The sequence below is a fragment of the Prosopis cineraria genome, unplaced genomic scaffold (genome assembly GCF_029017545.1).
Source record: "Prosopis cineraria cultivar Desert tree isolate PC_DT_omini unplaced genomic scaffold, ASM2901754v1 PC14, whole genome shotgun sequence".
In the NCBI taxonomy this organism is placed as follows: Eukaryota; Viridiplantae; Streptophyta; class Magnoliopsida; order Fabales; family Fabaceae; genus Prosopis; species Prosopis cineraria.
The window spans coordinates 3,335,303-3,356,298 of record NW_026555345.1 but is presented as its reverse complement, the minus strand read 5'-3'; the positions used below and the strand labels follow the sequence as shown (position 1 = coordinate 3,356,298).

Sequence of the window (20,996 nt, the reverse complement as noted above, 5' to 3'; positions counted from 1 at the left end):
TTTATATTTACAATGTTTTTATTGGATGGATGGAGTATATATCACTCGGTGCTCTGTTAAATGTTTTAATTAGAAGATAACTGTATTTTAATTATTATTGTTGTTGATGTGGTTGTTGTTGTTTTTGCTAAGAAAGAGAGAGACATTATATGTTAATTCACTTTAATCCTTTATTATGGTAACTGTAAAATTCTACCTCCGCGACAGCCGTTCTTCGGTTTCTTTTCTTTTCTTTGCTAAGAAAACAGAGGGCCAAAAAATAAGAGTACGATTTGAATATTGATAGTACTATTTTGTTAATAAATGATAAGAAACAGAGACAAAGGAGTTCATACTTCATACTTCAGGGTGTATATTTAATTCTTTCACGCGTTCCTTCACTCCAGATTCCGCAAAGTTTCTCGGAAAACAGAGTGAGTCACAGGGATGTCAGAAAATGCACCTGATAAGATAAACCCTCAGTAACGCAGAAAAACACCTAAAGTTCCAAAGTTTGATTCTTCCTTCATTGATCTAATTTATCACTTTTAATCACACTTCTTGCTATTACCTTCATAAGAAAGTAAAGGCCAAAGAAAAAAGTAATTTTTGAAGGTTCCAATACTTCAGACTTGGTTTTTGGCCAAAAAAAAAAAAGTCCAGACTTGATTTTTGATTATCCGTCTTCTATGATAATGCGGATCTCGGATTCGAACAAAATTCTGAAATTGCTTCACTCTCAGTTTCACTTGTAACCACGAAATGCCCTAACGAATCCACATTCTCCACCAAATTCTCCTGGCAGAGAAACTCGTCGCTGAAAATCCTCTCCACCTCTCTGTTCAAATCATGCACGAAAACATGAGTGTTCCTCTTTCCATTGCCGGCGTTCTTGCTCCGAGCAAGCACCGCCGCAGTGAAAATCGCAGACATCCTCCCTGGCGCCGTCGGGGAGTACCCTCGCGGGCCGTCCAGCAATATCACATCCCAAGGGATTTCGTATAAATGATTCGGCAAATCGTTGATTCCGAGCTTGCATTCCGAGAACAAGAGATTCTGAACCGGCCTACAATCGCTCTTGAACTCCGTTCTGGCCTGCATTAGCAGCTTCGCATGCTCGCGCATCTCGGTGGTGAACTGAACGTCGTAGGCTTCCACTCCGGGATTGGACTTCTCAAACTCGGCGATCCTATATTCATTCTCGTCGAGCAACACGGTGCGGCCGTGGTGGTTGAGAGCGAACCAGAGGAGGGAGTCGTGGTTGAGACCGAAGACAAGGAAATTGGGATTAGGGATCCGAAGCAGAGTATCTGCGACGGCGGAGAGCTCGGCGGTGGACATTGGATGAGCTTCAGTGGTGACATTGGTGGAAGATGCGCCGGCGTAGTGAATAAGAGCTTTGATTACGGCGGCTGGGAGTGGCGGCACGGAGGCGGCGGCGGATGAGACGGTGGTTGTAGCGGCGGCGGCTGCGGCGATGAGGATGGTGAGGGTGTAGAGTAAGGCAAAGAATGTGAGGAAGAAGAGAAGGCATAAGCGATATTTGCTGTGGGCAGAAGTGTACTTGTGAATGGAAGAATGAAGAAGAATGAGTTTGGTGTTTTTGTTAGTGATTTTCATGTTGGATTCTGGGGATTTTGGTTTGACTTCTCTGCTGTTTCTGATGCGAGAGAGAACACTCATGAGACAAAGAGAGAGATTGACAGCGAAGAATCTGGGAACTGAAAACTGCTGTTAGAACTTAGGGTGAAAAGTTATTAATAATGGCATAAAAAGGGAAAATACGTATCCTTAGCATTTAATTTTTGTATTCATTTTCTTATTTTAAAAGAAATTTTAATTTCACCATGGGCATGTATTCCATGAAGATCACTCCATGCAATAATTATCAATAAATGGCCAGCCCTATGCTTTCCCACAGTTTGTAAGTGATCTTATATACTCGCGTGAAAGTTGTATTTTGTGATTTAAAATTTGTTTTCAGAAAATTCACTTTCCCTGTTAATTTCATGCGATTTGTTTGATGGTTTTTGTATAATTTTTAATTAATTTATTCGTAAAATTTTATATCCCAAGCTTAGTGAAAAATAAGCGCACCAACGTTTTGATACAATAAAAAATTGTATATTTGAAAGTATAATTTATTTATGCTTTGAACCTGGCATGAAACGACCTTTGAACACTATAATTTAATACAAGTTTTGATTCTGCCAGAAGTAAACTGAAAGAAGTTGGTGTTGATTCACAAAACAAGGGAGGCATAACATGACAAAAATGTTGGAGCCAGGGAGTGTCACATGGAGCAGGGGGCTAAAATATGGCCTAATATTCAGTTGAAATTGATCTAGTAAAGAAAAATGAGTTTTCAAAAGTACAGAATATGAAATATGTCACAATATTCATTATTCTTTAGGTGTCTGTTTTTTTTTTTTTTCATTAAGGTATTCATATTCTCAATATCAAGATTAATATTCATGAGTATCAAATAAAATCTAAAGGATTGAGGCGGGATATGACTTATGAGAAAACCAGATGTAGAACTCAAAAAGCGGGTTAGCTAGCGTGGCCATTTCTTTTTACACGTGTGTGTTTTGTGTTCCTTTTGCTTTTTCGCAGGTGAAGCAAGTGGTGGCAGAGATGGCACATCATTCTATTATAAATATAAAGGATTAAAGTATAAATATATTCTTAATATTTTTAGTCAGGTACACTCTAAATTTTAAAATATTTTTTTGCACAATTTCACTTCCAACCAATTTTTAAAATGGTGCAATATTATTTCACTATTAGGTTTGACTTGGTTGATTATTAATTTGACTATCAATCCCAATTTTAACAAACCATATGGCATATTTTTTAAAATTAAAAAAAAAGAACCCAGTGCCCAGTCTCTTCTTCTTCATTCTTCTCCCTTTTTCTTTCTTTGATCAAATCCCCTTTCAATTTTAAGGAGAGCTTCATCTTCGTTACCTTTCTCCTTCCTTGTCTTCTTCGATTGATCCCCTCTCATCTTGGCTAAAACTTCCTTCCTATCAAATCATTGGTGAACTTGTTAGTGGACGTCGAATCATTGAGGTTGATCACAAAACACACAGTCTGATCCTTGAAGCTCTCCCTTGATCCCTTCAATTCTTTCTTGTTTTGTCCAAGAACAAGAAAGCAAGCGGGTTGAACTAGAAGCAACATTGTTGATTTCTAGAAGCAGCATTGCGAGTCTTCCTTCTATCTCTTCCTCTCCGCCTTCATCATCTCCCAAATCTCAAGCCTAGGAAACCTTCGACCTTCTCTGTGGAAAACCAAAACCTAAATGACGTCTTTACTCAGTATCTCTTCGCTTAAGTTATCTAGATTTGTTGGTCCAAATCACAAGGTTGTCGATAATTCAAATATTTCACCTTTAATTCTAGGTACTTTATGAGACCGACGATGGCACCTTCTATTATGGGTTTGTTGAATCTAAGCCTAGTTCATGTGTGCATTTTGGCTCTTAAATCTGTTCATAGTTTGAAGATTGTATTTGCGCTTATGGGTCACAAATTTAGAGCAAAAGAACTTGAGGGAAGTAATATTTAAAAAATGTTTATCTTTGGGTTTCATTTCTTCTATTTTTTAGACAATTGATTTGGGCTGAAGGTTTTCCCCCTAGTTTAAAATTTATCTTAGTTGATTTGTGCTTTACTAAGATCGATTTGAATGCTTGTAACATCCTAAAATTTAACTCCTGATTAATTCAATTAATAATGGTAACTAAGTAAATTTAAGTGGAATTAAGTTAGTGGATAGTTAAAGAAAGCTAATGGACCTATTGGGTTATGGTTGCAGCCTTTAGATCAAGTTTAAAGTAGAGTTAGGCCACATGGACCCTGACATAAGGAGGAAACAAAAGTTTTCTCTCCTTGTATCATCTGCTGTAGCGCGGGCTATTAGGGCTTAGTGGTTAGAGCTTATTGGAGTGATTCGAGCTTGTTTACACTAAGATAAGCCCCCACTAGCCTCTCCTCTTTCTCTCTACAACGTTTTTAAGCTAGTGTTTGCCTTAGGAGAATAATTTTTGGACCTATGGTACTGTAGGTTTGAATCCATTGACTTAAATAGAGGAATTGTTTGAGTTATCTAAGTCTAAGTTTAATTTTTTTTTTTTGCGTCATTGAGTTTGGACTTGTAATGTTCGTCTTAATATTATCAAGATACAATATACGTACACACGATATCATTGTGATAACCAGGATTAATTAATTCTTTATATGAAGTTATCATAACATAAAAGTTTAAAAATCATTTTAAAACATTTGAGATTATAAGAAACCCTTTTTCAAAAAATTTTAAGTTCAAACAATAGTTTAAAACAAGTTAAAAGATATAGCAAAAGCATTAAAACATAAATTAAGCCATACAACGATCAAAAGAGGGCATTTTGGGCACTTTCCAAATTGCTCCAAGCAAATGACACAAAGAGATCAATTCCCTTATTGTGTAATGCACCATGACGCATCCCTACTGTTATGATAGTACTTTGGGACTAACTTTTGAAGTGCACATTTTTGCCATCTGACGTTTTAATTTGAGCGATTCAAGTATTCATACATATTTCTCTAAGCCACTTAGTTATTGACACTAGTCTTACAACCAAACACTTTACCATTTAAAAGTTAAATACCCAAACACAAGATTGCCCTTTTTTCTTTAAAAACACACACAAGGGTGTCTAGACCAACCAACCAAGTGCCAATGAACCTAGAACCACTTAAACCAACTCAATTGAACCACAATATACCTAATTGAACAATTATTCAACACATGCACAATCCAAACATAAGTTGGCCGTAAAAACCCCCATTGCACAATAATTTAAGGGGTAACTATACATCATATTTTATAATTTCTTGGTCATCCAAACACATACAACTACCATTAATGTTACCACTTGTATTAGTATCTTAACCTTTAATAGTCATTTCATTAAATTTTTATCATTCTAGGTCAAGATACCAAAACTATATATTCTCAGACAAGTGATACCTAAATCAATATATACTACTACGTTGGCATATTGATATAAACAATTCATTACAAAATACCAAAAGAGAGGGGAAAAGCTATTCAAACTTAAGCTCATCAAATCCCGACATAATCTTCCTTCCCTTTGCCCTTATTAGAACCTTCATCTGTAAAATATAATCACAAGGTGAGTTGAGAACTCAATAACGAAATAATCTAATATAACTACTTATGTGTAAGAATAGTATATGAGTATGTGAAGTGACAATAAAATATGTATTTTAGTTTAGACATGGTTTTATAATTATGACGAATGACTAATCAACATACCACCTTATATCCTCTTTATTTTCTCTAAGTGAATCTGTGGACTGACAATTTAATAGAACCAAGTCTGTGTGATTGGATTGGTTCAAGCTCACCAATTACGCGAGGCAGCCTCGACCAAGGACACCTTCGTCTATTCTCAAACCATAGATTTCTTGTCTTAAACATTAGGAGTGTTATATGCTCAATCTATCTCAGTTAGTACTAGGACTTCCAAATAAAATAGAATCAAACATCAAAGCCTCCACGGTGATAGTATACTACATGGATTTCATACAATATCTCCTGACAATTAATTCTAAGGTAAACTTTCACCTTTTACAATGATCGTGCTCATATATTTCCATTCACATAGCCACACACATGTGAATTATTTTAGAACAATCATTACCATTACAAATCATACAATTTTGCAAGTACATGCACTTATAATCTTGGCATAAATCCCTTTCAAAGCGCCAAATATGTAAGCACATACATACTAACAGTATATTAGTTCAAAACAATGACATAGGAAGTTTTAACTAGAGTCGGTAATTCAGGTCAACCTAACTTATTCGGGTTGAGCTCAATACAAGTTGAACTTATTCGGATCGAGTTTAAAGTATCTTACTCCTTCTAAAAAGCCTATATAACTGAGCCCGGCCCTAACACATTTGGGCTTCGAACTTATTCGACCTTACTTGAATACCTAAAATTTTTTAAAAATATTTTTTCTTTATTTTTTGAACCAATCTTAATTTTTAAATAATTTTGTTAAGCATAAAATATTATTTTAAATTTAAAAACATAAAATAAAAAATAATAACCTATCAACTTTGTAGTTAAGTCTATTACTATTTTATTGTATTATATGTAATTTATTTATGAGTATTTCCTTTACTTATAATCTAATGTTTTAGTTATTTAAAAATTGCTCTCATCATGGTCATATGTAAATATTTTACATATTTTAATCATGATCAAGTTGATCTCAATTCAATCATGGTTAGATTACTAAGTTAAAATCACTATCCCGATTAGTTCAAAGTTTTTATTAATTTTTGGGTGAATTATACTTTTTATTTTTAAAAATATAAGAAAAATAGTCATCATTATTATTATATAAAATAAAATCAATTAATATGAGTAAAATGCTATATTTGGAATCATTTTTTATTTTAAATTTTTATATTATTTAACCCTTACATATAAGAGATTTTTATTCTAATTTATTCTTAATTTTTAACCAATTCTGGGGGGGATGATAATAAAATAATTATCCAAGAATATTATTCTATTTATTATATTTATTCAGTAGTAAAATCAAGAATTCATACATGCCTGGATTTTATTTTTAATTTTATTTTACTTTAAATTAATTATCTTATTTTATAAAAAATAAGAAATATTTTTTTGGATACACAAATGATGTATAGGACTCAAAAACTTTTTTAAAAAAATTGAGTCTTAAAATATAAAAATAAATATTAAAATATATTTTAAATGTGAGATATTTTATTGATTAAAAATATGAAAATATAAATATTTTTATTTTTTTAAAAAAATAGCTATAGTAATGCACTCAAATATATAGTATTTTGATATAAAATGACATAAAAATTTAAAAATTAATTAATATTTTTTTATATTATATATATATTTTTAAAAAAATTATTTGGATATTCAGGTCAAACTCAAACATCAAACTCGATTAGACTTGGCCTGAATTTTCTCAGCCCTATTTTGGCTTGCCCAATAAGGCCTAAACATTAAAAAATTATTATTTTTTTACAGCTTAGCCCTAAATATTTTGGGTTAACTCATCGAGTTTGGCTTAAATTATCGACTCTAGTTTTAACAATCCCCATAGCCATCCAAACACATAAACAATAAGTTTAAATTCTTCAATTATCTCAATCCTTTTGTCATAAAAAAGGTTACCAAGGCAAAAGCTACTCCACAACAGTCCACTTGCTCTACAAGTTTTGGTCAATATTTAATCTACAACCTTATCTTAAGGTATTGTTAGCTTAGAATGCCTTTAAATTACTCAAAAAATGAAGCCTTAGTAGACCAAGATTCCTCCTTTATTGTCCCTTCACATTTTCTTTCCTTTTCTTCCTCTGGTTTCTTGCATGTGCAAAAATGATAAAGAAAATTTTCGCACACCTACTGTGGCGAATGACACTTTCATTGCGACGGATGACACAATGAGCTCAAATTAAATTTTAAGCCTCACTTGATGTCTAGTCTACCTGAACTCCAATCTAGTCCTCTTTTAAAGCTGTCAATGACCCAATAACTTCATTAGTTGTTTGAAAACATTATCAATTCATTAGGTACTCAATTTTACTAATTACCCTTTTAAACACTAAAAATTAAAAATTGAAAATTGAAAATGTTCAGGACTCATAAATATGAAAAAAATGGCATCAAATGACAACAGCAAATGTTATCAACTAGTGCAATGTGCCACGACACAGGTGCATTGCACGGCGAGGAGTGTGCTACAGCCTACCTCTTGTTTTCCTGCAATGTTGTTTTGTTTTCAATGAAAAAGCAATGCTTTAATCTTACAAAAAAAAAAGCAATGCTTTAAATTTTTTTTGATATCACATGCTTTTGTATTTATATCTACTCTGATTTTAATTCATAAAATGATATTTGAGTACTCATTTAAATTTTGAAAACTTAAGATCCCAATTATGCAAATATTTAAAACTTGATAACCTTATTGGATTAATTTGAGGACTACCATGATATTTGGTATTAATGGTGGATTAGTAAGGGCAATCTTACAGGTGTCCAACTTTTTTGTGTAAAATAATTTTGGATTAAAATTTGTGTTATTAGCTAATTTGTTAAAAGATCTTTTTATAAACACTTAAATTGATTAGACGTCAAATTGAAAATTGGGATAAGTCTAAAGTTTGGCCCTTGTGTTATTAATTAATGCTATCAGTTTTGGTGATGCGTTACTGCACATGACACAAAAAAGAATAGGCTGCGACACCCTCTTCTATTATGCTTTTCTTGATATTTTAAACCTTTTTTCAAATTTTTTAAATACAATATGATATCTCATGCTTCTATGTATGTTTTTATTCAAATTTATAAATTTTACTTGTTTTTGAAAAGTCTAAGCTAATCAAACTTGTAATCCTAGTTTTTATCTTGTTTAGGTTTAAACAAAATTTGATAATTTGCTTAGGTTAATTCCACGATTGCCGTGGTGGTTTTGGCTATATGTTGAGATAACAAGGGTGATCTTACAATGCTTGTGGTTTGTGCTTTCTAAAATTTGTCATTCAAAATATAAGAATGGTTGCTAAAATTTTTCTTTTTTGATTTGCAATGGGTGTTGTTGTTTCTAAATCTCATAAACATGTTCAAGTGAGAGTTGCAAATTTTTTTAAGATGTGAATTGTAAAGCCGCAGAAATGTGGTGTTGTAATTGAACAATGAAATTTCTTCTCCGAGGATGATTTTGGGATGGGGAAGAAGAGATTTTTTGGTGATTGATGACTTGGAATTGATAAAAAAAAAAAGATGTGGATGTTGACTTTTCAAGCTAGATAAGAAAATAATGATCAAAATTATTAAGTTAACAATCAACTTAGTCAAACCATAACAGTAAGTGATATTGTACCATTTTAAAAAATATTGAGGCAAAATTGCACCAAAAGATACTTTAAAATGTGGGGTGCGTATAGCTGAAAATATTAAGTATATATTTGTACTTTAACTCTAAATATAAATTACATGTGCATATATATTTCCATCTTCCAATGTGACTTTTTCTTCAACAACATGAATGCATGGGATAGAGACATAGAGTATGAACTTAAAATTTCTAGTTCAGAAATGGATGTTCAAGTGTGCTTCAAACCATAATATTACTCTATACGAAATCGGAAATTTAGAATAAATTTAGAAGTGGGTTACAAAATATTGAAGATTTTTACATGACGTAATGACATATTTGTTTTTTTGTCACCACAGTGAGATTAATACAATAAAAATCTCCAGAGAAATGTCCACCCATGAAGTAATGGATGAAATAAGTAAGTTTCTCCTCATTTTTGTTGCTCTCCACTTTTTTCTGCTTTTCATTTAATTATTGCTATTATATAAAAAGAAATAATTATTTTTATTGACACGTGACATATAGTTGGAACTCAGAACTCAAAAATGTCTTACAATTCTTTAAAATTGAAATTGATGAATTTTTGTGACGAGAGAGAAGATTTCAGATTTTATGAAAAAAAATGAGCAAAAATATAAAAAAAAAATTCACCTAAATTCACCAACCTCAACTTTGAAAGATTTAAATCCTTTTGACAGCTTAATGTGCAGGAACTGGAGAAATGCTCGTCCTGTACAGGGATTAAAGAGTAAAAGAACAACATAATAAAAGAATAAACATTTACAAATTAAGATAACATTTGAATTTGAAATTTAGATTTAAAATCTTACATTTGAAATCTTATATTTAGAATTCATGTATTCAAGATTTTTTATTTGGATAGTTTTAAAAAAATAAATAAAGAAAAGAGATGAGTTAAAATTTAAAATTAAACAAATGAAAAAATAATAAATTTACTTATATTTTTTAATTGACGAGAGATTAGAAAAAATACGACCATCACATAATAAAAACAAGAAAAAAAATAAAAAGTTGGAAGTGGTTAGAAATTTTAAATGATTAGAATTTAAGAAGAATTTTAAATTACAAATGAAATGTAATCTATAAAATTTTATTTATCTAAACAAAAAATTTAATCCAAATTTAAATTTTTATTAATCTAAACACACCATAATATAATTAATCATTTTGCGTTGTGTGCTTCAAGCCACTTCGATAGAGCTGATACACGAGCCGCCGGAATGCCGGATGGCCTTGAAGAAACGCTTCTCAGAGATGAATTGGGCATCACTTATATCAATATGAGAGTCTTCAGTGTTTAAGTTTTTAGTTTTGGGCTTGGACCCCCGTTCTGTATACCATACAAAAAAAAAAAATTAATCATTTTGTTCTTATCTTTTTTCTTTTTTTCTTTCTTTCTATCTATTTATTGCTGGAATATCTGTTCAAGCCTAATATAGTGTCTGTTTGAAAATTTATTATGAGAATCGTTTTTTATTTTTCATAATAAAAAAATAAAAAAAAATTATTTGATAATGTATTTTTAAAAAGTATTTTAAAAAATAAAAAATATTATTTCGAAAAATAAAAAATAAAAACAACTTTTAAAAATACTGTGATTATTGTTCTGAAAAATAAAAATATTTTATTATTTTTTTATTCTGAAAATATATTTTATAAAATATCAATTCTTAAAATAATAAAATAAAAATAATTTTAAATAGTACCATAAATATTTACTTTGCTGGTGCAGTGGTCCAAAGGTGGGGCCATCCAAAGCGGAACCCATAAAGCAATTGAACGCTTGTACCACAATAATTTTAATGGTATTAATTATTCTTTAATAAAATAAAAATATTAACAAATAAAAATATCTAATTCTTGGATATTCCCCACTCACCCTCAATTTGTAATTTGTAATTGACAGAAAAATCAAAGCATTTTCCGACCCTCAATTCCGTTCTTTTAGCCTCAAAACACGATATAGTCATTTATTACAATAACTTAAACTATTTTTATGACAGAACAAAATTGGACCAAAGTTGAATCATTATTTAGCTAGAAATTAGAGTTGAATTTGAGACTGAAATAATTTTTAAAAATTTAGACAATTATAGACATAATATTAAAAAAAGCTTAAAAATTTTAAAAATTAAATCCTATTAAAAATTATCTTTATTTTTAAACAATTCATATATATAAAATATGATTTGAAATCATTTTTTATAAAAATATTGATAATTATAAATACAAATATAAATACTTTTAAATTTATTTATATTTAATTTAATCAAAATACACTTATCTTTAATAAATTATAAAATTATAATTTATAATTATATTATGTTATTTTATTAATATATTATAATTTTTTTATTTATTATATATATTTAATATTATTTTTATTTAATTATTGCAGAAGAATGATGAATCACTCATTTTTCTGGTTCAATGTCGATGCGATTTTAAAAAGATTGATTTATTGCAGTCTGATGGTCGTCACACTAAACAATGTCTCTTGTCGTTTTGTTAGTCAATTAGTCAAACTTTCTTTCTTCATCAAATGTAGTCAAACATCATCTGCTGCATCGCCTGCACGCAATTTCTTTAATTTAACCCCTCTCCAATAGTGTAATTTCCTGTTCTTCTCATTCAAAATTTCCCAGAACAGGTCTCAAAACGCAAAAGCTTGCTAACAAAGAAAGCAGAACATGGCGAGTGAAAACCAGAAACACAAACTCCACATATTCTTCTTCCCTTTCCTTGCTCATGGCCACATGATCCCCACTGTTGACATGGCTAAACTCTTTGCTAGCAGAGGCGTCAGAGCTACCATCATCACCACCCCTCTCAACCTTCCTCTCATTTCCAGATCTATCCAACAGTCCACACTTCTTGGCCTTCCCATCAACCTCCTCTCCATCAGATTCCCGTGCGTCGAAGCTGGCTTACCAGAAGGCTGCGAAAATGCTGACGCTGTATCTTCCTATTCTATGATTCCCAACTTCTTCGAAGCAACCACGATGCTTCAAGAGCCTCTGGAGCAGCTCCTGCGAGAACATCACCCAGATTGCCTCATTGCCGGTTCGTTCTTTCCGTGGGCCACTGATTCTGCAGCCAAATTTGGGATTCCGAGGATCGTTTTTCACGGGACTGGGCTTTTCCCTTTATGTGCGGGCGATTCTGTAACAGTCCACCAACCTTACAAGGATGTCGCGTCTGATTCAGACCCGTTTGTGATCCCTAATCTGCCGGGAATCGAGATTCAGATGACAAGGATGCTTTTGCCTGCTTTCCTCATGAGCAATGAAGATACTTTCTTTTCCAGATTGTTTAAAGCTTCGAAGCAATCCGAACTGACAAGCTTCGGGGTGGTCGTGAATAGCTTCTATGAATTAGAGGGAATCTATGCAGATCATTATAAGAAAGTGCTTAGAAGAAAGGCATGGCACATAGGCCCACTATCTTTATGCAACAGAGACCAGAATGAAAAATCAAACAGGGGAAAACAAGCTTCCATGGATGCAGGAGACTGCTTGAAGTGGCTTGACTCCAAGAAACCCGACTCTGTTATGTACATCTGCTTCGGAAGCAGATCAGACTTCACCAAACCTCAGCTCAAGGAAATAGCCGCGGGTCTAGAAGCTTCTGGACAGAATTTCATCTGGGTAGTGAGGAGAAGCAAGAAGGATGGAGATGAAGATTGGCTTCCGGAAGGATTTGAGGAGAGAACGGAAGGGAAGGAGTTGATCATTAGAGGTTGGGCCCCACAAGTGTTGATTCTGGAACACGAATCGGTGGGTGGGTTTGTCACTCACTGTGGGTGGAATTCGACGCTGGAAGGAGTGAGTGCAGGTGTACCGATGGTGACGTGGCCTGTGTCAGCCGAACAATTTTATAACGAGAAGTTAGTGACTGAAGTGCTGAGAATTGGGGTAGCGGTGGGAGTGAAGAAATGGGTTCCGGTGGTGGGGGATTACATAGAGAAGGAGGCGATCGTGAAGGCAGTGAAAGAGATCATGGAAGGAGACGAAGCAGAGGAAATGAGAAACAGAGCAAAGAAACTTTCGAAGATGGCGATGGAGGCTGTGGAGGAAGGAGGATCATCCTACTCTGACTTGAATTGTCTTATAGAAGAGCTTGTGGGGCGCTCCTATTGAACTACATACTGTTTTGTCTCCCATTTTGCATTCGACAAAGGTTCCTTTGACTCTTACCAGTGACTCTGCTGTTAACATTAGCTTGATGATGAATAATATTGAGCTTGTTCACCATCCAGCAGACTCTCGAATCGCTTTGGCATTTATATTAGACATTTTATGCATATACTCCTTCCGCACCCACGTTAATATTCTCTTTTGATAAGTTAAAAACGTGGGAGAAAAGAAAATTAAAAAAAATAAGGGGGAAAAAAAAAGCGATGACGTATTTAGGGAGCTTGGGGTGCTTCCCAATTTCATTGGTCTTTGAATTTTTTTTTTTTTTTACTGGATTTGTTTATGGATTCGTCTAGAAAAATAAGCATTCTCTTGGGAGAGAAAAATGTAATTAAAAAAATAGAGAAAAAAATTGAATGTGAAATTCACTACATTTTTCTCTCAAATTTTCCCTACATATGGGTAAATTTTGAGAGAGAAAATTTATTTCACGCTACACGCCTACTTCTCGAGCCTTCTCCACCAAAGATGGTCATCCTCGCCCCTCTCCCTCTTGCGCGTTCCAGCTGCTTCCTCGGCTCACCGAGTATGCATCTTCTAGCTTCTTCCTCTTCTCGCCTTCTCAAATCCAGCGTCTCGTTGACGTTTTGCAGGTTCTAGCTTCACCCACTGCACACACCCCCTTAATTATCACCTAATCATTTAATTGGCAAATTGACCATCATGATACAATCATATATACACGAGGAGCGGGAGAATTGTTTGTAACTTTTGTCATAGGAAGGAAAGTAACACCAATCGAGAAAAGAAAATGAACCAGCGGTGCATTGGGGGGGGTGTGTGGCAGACTAACAAGTACATTTGAATTTTTCTCTCTAATTGTATGAAACTTGGAGCTATGAAAGCCAGGTTTTATATATGTCTGAAACAGAAGAAATTTCGAAACTTGGTATCTACCAGATTGATTTTTAATTTGTAGTATCTTAATAAATGTTTTTGAAAGTATAGTATTTTGGCAAATAAAATTTTTTATTATAGCATGACGGTCAATTTACTCATTTAATTTGTATATTATTTGAACGAAGACCAGAACAATAGGTTCAATTATGATGATTCCCCGAAGCCCGAACTAGTAAAGGAATATATTCAACCTAATTAGATGTCCACCTTTGTATGAGTAAGTGGGACGTGTATTTTGAGAAAAGGATTGACAGAGTCATGCATACTTTGCCCACTTTCCGAGATTCTTTGCCCGTTCATGCCCATTACACCACACGACGAAGCACCTCTCAGGAATTTGAAGGAACAAATAATTACTTGCTCCCATTAGCACCAAACTTAAATTTGAAAAGGAACACATTGTTTCCATTTGTTATAAATAGACAATGAATACGTAACTCAATGACACTCAACATTTTGCCAAATTTATACCAAACTTGCCCAGCACAAATATACTACTTGACTTTATGTCATCCTCTACTTTGCTTAACATGACTAACTTTTCTTGTACAAACTTAACCCCTTACACTAGTTTTGCAAGCTCATTTGCTTTTCCATGTTCACAAAACACCTTATTGTACCTACTTCTCAATCACAATACATCTCATCACTATTCTTGAAATGATTTTGAGAACCCATTTAATCATCTATTGCAACTTACTCTTTTTAAAACTTGATTTTCTGGTGTGCCTGCACACATATACATTCAAAAGGTCATGACGCTTCAAACCCTTACTGAAAATCAAGCCAACACGAAAATCTGTATGCATATATATATATATATATATATTAAATGGCTAGGCAACAAAGTTTTGAAATAAAAAATTTCTTTTAGCAACTAATTTGATTTAAAAATTTTTTGATAATGTTAATTTTAATATGATTTTTGCCTTCAATTTATTTTGTAAAAATAATTACATAAAACATGATATATTTTAACACAAGGCTATTGTAATTATTGTAATTTTTGCTTATCTTCTTTTTTTTTTTTCTGTTTCCTGTGCTTTTAAACATAAAAAGTGATTTCCTCCCCACAAAGAATAAAAGAAAAAGTCATAATTTTTGTTTTGATTTTTTTCTTTTCATTTTCTGTTTTTTCTCATCCAAGCAGAGGGTTAGTGCGTTTTTAACCAAGTCATTCAAATCTAAGCGAGTTAATTAAATTAATAAAGTTATGTTGACACAGCTTCAAGGGTGGGGAATTCGATGGCTACACCTACAATGTTGATGTTGGAACTTGCAGGATTTTGGATTTTCCGAATATTATAGGGAAAAAGTGGGTTTAGCGGGGGTGGTGACTATGGAAGCCATGATTCCTCGTGCAGCGAAAAGTCGGCCATATTTACCGTTGGTATCACGGGGACTTGCGCGGGGAAGGGAGGAAGGATACCGACATGTGCCGTTTGTGATTTTCGTCAGAGCTGCACGTGCATGAAATCGGGCCGGGAATCACTCTTCTCTCATGCTAGGTCCAATGTGTAGTTCGGGCTGGCTAATGCTTGACCCGGAATTTTTTTTTCATATTTTTTTAAAAATATATAAAGAATTTTTTCAAAAGATAAAATTATTATCATTTTAAATATATTACTTATAAAATTAATATCACAATCAAATGTAACTTTTTAAAAATTATGACCAACAACTATCAATTATTTTTACATAATATTAAATTAAAAGTAATTTTTTACTTTTGAAAAAGATTAAAAAAATAGTAATTATGAGAAGTATCCAAAAAAAATATAAAAATAATATAGTTTATGATAAGAGCTAATCAAAATAATATTATAAAATAAATATTATTCACAAAAATATTAAAAAACAAAAAAATGATATATGTTCTAGTTGAATTAGGCGAGGTAGGATTTGATCCCTACCTAATGCCTGGCTCAATTTATTTGAATAGCTCGGGCAGGGTTGAGCTAACCAAACTCTTAAAAATACCCCTAATTTTTAGAAGAAGCATTTAGAATAGAGCAAGTTCACAATTTTCAAAAGATGTAAAGAGAGAATTAAGAAGATGACTATGAGAGATTAAGGATTAGACCTGTTTAGTTTACATTTTCAATTTTTTTTTAAGAAACTCATTTGAATAAGTGTTTTGTATTTAATTTTTTTTAAATTGTTATTATTTTTATTTTGAAAAAATGAAAATATCTTAAAGTGGTTTTTCATTTTATTTTTCTTATTTTCAAAATACATCTCATTTGATTATTGGAATAGCTAGTTTGATTAATCTTTGTTATAAAAAATTATTATTAATTAGAGTTGAAAAAACGGACTGACTCGTCCCTTGACGAGCTCAGGTTTAAAAGAATTAGCTCATTTAAGCTCAAATATCTTTTGAAAGGCTCATATTTAAAGCTTGATTCTAAGCATAACGGGCTTAAGGTTGGCTCGCAAACTTCAGGCCCTTTTAGTTTTTTTAATTTTTTTAAATTAAAAATAATTTATTCATTCTACTAAAATATAAAATTTTACTCTAATGTCAAATCACATAGATAAAATCTTAATTCTTAATATCACCAATATCTTGATTATGCAAAAATACCATTATTTCAAATAATAAAACTTATTAAAATTTGTAAATTCTCAATTCAAGTCATACAATACAAAATTATATAAATATAAAAATACTCTATCATTAAAAAAATATAATTTAAAAATGTTAATACACATACGTAACACGAATCAAATTATTGTCCAAAGAAGCATTGTTTAGAATTAAACAAATCAAAGTATTATGTAAATTTTAATTCTAAGAAAACTACTATAACAATTAAATATTTGAAACATCATCAAGAATATTAATAATATTATCATAATAAATAATATTTTAAACTATAAATAAATAAATGAGCCCAAACGAGTTGGCTCTCAACCCTGTAGGACCAGCCCTTTTAGGCACTCGATTCATCAAGGCTAGCCCTTATAAGTCTGCGTTCTATTTTGAAACTCTAAAATTCAAACGCGACCCTAGCAACTATCAAGATTAAACAGGGTTGGCCCTACAGGCTCGGTCTATTTTTCAGCTCTACCATTAATTACGTGCAAATATCATTATCAACTATTTTTTTAATTCTAAAGCTATTTTTAAATTAACACGGTGAAACAAATTTTCTTTTTGTTTTGTTTTTTTAAAATTAAAAATCGCATTACATAATTTTATGAACAAGCCCCAAGTTAAGTGACTTGTCTGGCAAGATGAAACAATTGATTGAAATATATGTGTCTGTATTGGTGAGACTTGCTTGTTTATCTTTGATATGCTTGAATGATTTATTTCTTGGCCGTCACGCTCTAGGTTGGGAGTGGCAAGCTGACCTAATGTTTAGGGATGATGTTCTTAAGTGAGTTGACGCTTATTATTTATATCATCTGCCCGAACAGTTTTTATTTGCTTGGAGGCATAAATATCGATTTAAATTTTTATTGATTTCTGTTTAGCTATCATGATATATTCTTTTTTGATAATTAATAATATATCCTAATATAATCTAATTAGAACTTGTGTAATACCAACATATTGCTGACCGATTTTATAGTAAGATTATAATAATGCGATCCTTCATTCAAATTTTAATTCTTTATGATCTTTCATGATTAATTATTCAATCTTCCTTTTTACAAAAAAGAAAAAAAGAAAATCATCTCCTTCCATTAGTTCAAATGATTTCTCGTCAAACGGTGAAATTCAAAGATATTACAATTTTTAGGGAGTAGCATACAAAAGCAGGAGAAATGCCCGTGCTATACTGGGATTAATTAAATAACAGCAAAACCACGTAATACAAAAATAAACATAGACGATAATTCTTTTTTTTTTTGGGCAAAACATAGACGATAATTTAACAGTATCGATCATTTCGCTCGTATCCTTTTTCTCGGCTGCAATTTTTTGTTATCTTCTCATATAAATGTGATTTTACTTACCTGGTAAAGTAAATAACCATAGAAGAGCCATCCAAGGCGGAACCCATAGAGCCATTGAACGCTAGGACCACAGCGTAATTCGGTATGTAAATTTGTTTAATATTAATTATTATTTAATAAAATAAACAAAGGAAAAATAATATATAAGTTCTAAGGAAATCAATTAATCTAAATTAAGTTCCAACCAATATAAAAGTGTCAAACTTTAAGGTTCCATTTGCTTGCTAGAATAAAATAGAATGAAAAAATAAAAATAAAATAATATGAGTAAAGGGAAGGGGTGAACATATTCATAAAGGAAAGAAATAATTTAGTGTATGAAGTTGAGAATTATGATTTATGAAATTTTTGAAAAGTGTGATGATTTTAACATTTATAGTATATATCAATGAGTTTTATCATACTTACAATGAGAGGAAAGGTGATTTAGTTTATTTTTGTTTTAATTTTTCAATCCATTACATTCTATTTTATTCTAGTAACTAAATGTCACCTAAGTATTTACAAGTTCACATTTCAATTGTTGTGAAAATTTGTAACTTATTTTTAAATTTTAACATGATTAAATAATAAATAAATTTATTTCCTTTATTAAAATTTAAAATACAAGTTATAAATTCATCACAACCAAATTATAAAATTAAAAATTAAACTTATAAATATCTAAAGTTTGATATTTTAAAATTAATTTAAATTAATTGATTCTTTCATGATCTATCGGTCATTCTTCCAATAAAAAAATATTGAGAAATAAAAAAAAAAAAGACAAATTCCAGGAAACATCCCGCACGTCCTCAATTTGCAGTTGATTTAAAAATGAAAAAATCGAAGCATTTTTCCACCCTCAATACCGTTCCGTTAGGAATAAGCCCATAACAGAGCCTATAATAGTCATTTAAAATTTTATGCCTTGATCAGATGGTCGCCTCGCTAAACAATGTCCCTTGTTTTGTCAGTTCATTTAGTCAAACTTTCTTTTTTCACCATATATAGTCAAACATCGGCTGCTGCCCCGGCTGCACGCAATTTTTTCTTTATTTAATCCCCCTCTGATAGCATTATTTCTCATGTTCTTCTTCAAAATTTCCCGGAGTCAAACTTGCAAACCCAGAAGCCATAACATGGCAAGTAAAAACCAGAAAAACAAACCCCACGTATTCTTCTTCCCTTTCCTTGCTCATGGCCACATGATCCCCACTGTTGACATGGCTAAACTCTTCGCTAGCAGAGGCGTCAGAGCCACCATCATCACCACCCCACTCAACCTTCCTCTCATTTCCAGATCTACCCAACAATCCACACTTCTTGGCCTTCCCATCAACCTCCTCTCCATCAGATTCCCATGCGCCGAAGCTGGCTTACCAGAAGGCTGCCAAAATGTCGACGCAGCTTCTTCCTATTCTATGATGGCCGCCTTCTTCAAAGCAACCGCGATGCTTCAAGAGCCTCTTGAGCAGCTCCTGCGAGAACATCACCCAGATTGCCTAATTGCGGGTTCCTTCTTCCCGTGGACTACCGATTCTGCAGCCAAATTTGGGATTCCGAGGATCGTTTTTCATGGGACTGGGCTTTTCCCTTTATGTGCGGGCGATTCTGTAACAGTCCACCAACCTTACAAGGATGTCGCGTCTGATTCAGACCCGTTTGTGATCCCTAATCTGCCGGGAATCGAGATTCAGATGACAAGGATGCTTTTGCGTGCTTTCCTCATGAGCAATGAAGATACTTTCCTTTCCAGATTGTTTAAAGCTGAGAAGCAATCCGAGGTGACGAGCTTCGGGGTGGTCGTGAATAGCTTCTATGAACTGGAGGGAATCTATGCAGATCATTATAAGAAAGTGCTTGGAAGAAAGGCATGGCACATAGGCCCACTTTCTCTATGCAACAGAGACCAGAATGAAAAATCAAACAGGGGAAAACAAGCTTCCATGGATGCAGGAGACTGCTTGAAGTGGCTTGACTCCAAGAAACCCGACTCTGTTATTTACATCTGCTTCGGAAGTAAATCAAACTTCACCGAACCTCAGCTGAAGGAAATAGCTAGGGGTCTAGAAGCTTCTGGACAGAATTTCATCTGGGTTGTGAGGAGAGGCAAGAAGGATGAAGATCAAGACGAAGAGTGGCTTCCGGAAGGATTTGAGACGAGAATTGAAGGGAAGGGGTTGATCATCCGAGGGTGGGCCCCACAGATGTTGATTCTGGATCACAAATCGGTGGGCGGGTTTGTGACACATTGCGGGTGGAATTCAACACTGGAAGGAGTGAGTGCAGGTGTGCCAATGGTGACGTGGCCTGTGTCAGCCGAACAATTTTATAACGAGAAGTTAGTGACGGAAGTGCTGGGAGTTGGGATTCCGGTGGGCGTGAAGAAGTGGGTTCCGGTGGTGGGGGATTACATAGAGGAGGAGGCGATCGTGAACGCAGTGAAAGAGATCATGGAAGGAGAAGAAGCAGAGGAAATGAGAAACAGAGCAAAGAAACTTTCGAAGATGGCGAGGGAGGCTACGGAGGAAGGAGGATCGTCCTACTCTGACTTGAGTTGTCTTATAGAAGAGCTTGTGGGGCCCTCCGATTGAACTGCATACCGTTTTGTCTCCCATTTTGCATCCAACAAGGTTCCTTTGACCCGTACTTGTAGCGCTGCAGTTAACATCAGCTTTATGTTGATTAATGTTCTGAGTTTGCTCACGGCCTTCAAATTCCCCAACAACTTGGCATTCACATCAGACATTTTATCTATGTTTTAAAAGTAGGATCCGACGTTAAACTTGAAAAGTCAACGGTTTCTAATTTTTATCGTCTGACCCGTTAGATCATGTGCTGGAATAATGATATAATAATTAAATAAAAATAATATAAAATATGAATATATATATATATATAATAAATATAAGCAAAAAAAATTAATATATTAATGAAATGACATAATAGAATTGTAAATTAATAATATTATAAATTTTAATTTTATAACTTATTAA

At 33.0% G+C, this 20,996-nt stretch overlaps 3 protein-coding genes across 3 annotated transcripts; 2 read left to right on the top strand and 1 right to left on the bottom strand.

The window, feature by feature from the left end:
* Positions 1-457: 457 nt before the first annotated feature.
* Positions 458-1,681, bottom strand: LOC129292172 (protein IRX15-LIKE-like). Its single transcript, XM_054929719.1, has one exon. The coding sequence runs from the start codon at positions 1,660-1,662 to the stop codon at positions 667-669; it is 996 nt and encodes a 331-aa protein (XP_054785694.1). The 5' UTR covers positions 1,663-1,681; the 3' UTR covers positions 458-666.
* A 9,825-nt stretch (positions 1,682-11,506) lies between these two features.
* On the top strand, positions 11,507-13,206 carry LOC129292585 (probable UDP-glucosyl transferase 73B6). Its single transcript, XM_054930157.1, has one exon. The coding sequence runs from the start codon at positions 11,644-11,646 to the stop codon at positions 13,090-13,092; it is 1,449 nt and encodes a 482-aa protein (XP_054786132.1). The 5' UTR covers positions 11,507-11,643; the 3' UTR covers positions 13,093-13,206.
* A 5,879-nt stretch (positions 13,207-19,085) lies between these two features.
* Positions 19,086-20,694, top strand: LOC129293625 (scopoletin glucosyltransferase-like). Its single transcript, XM_054931686.1, has one exon. It carries the CDS (start codon positions 19,086-19,088, stop codon positions 20,592-20,594), a length of 1,509 nt encoding a protein of 502 aa, XP_054787661.1. The 3' UTR covers positions 20,595-20,694.
* The last annotated feature ends 302 nt before the right edge of the window (positions 20,695-20,996 follow it).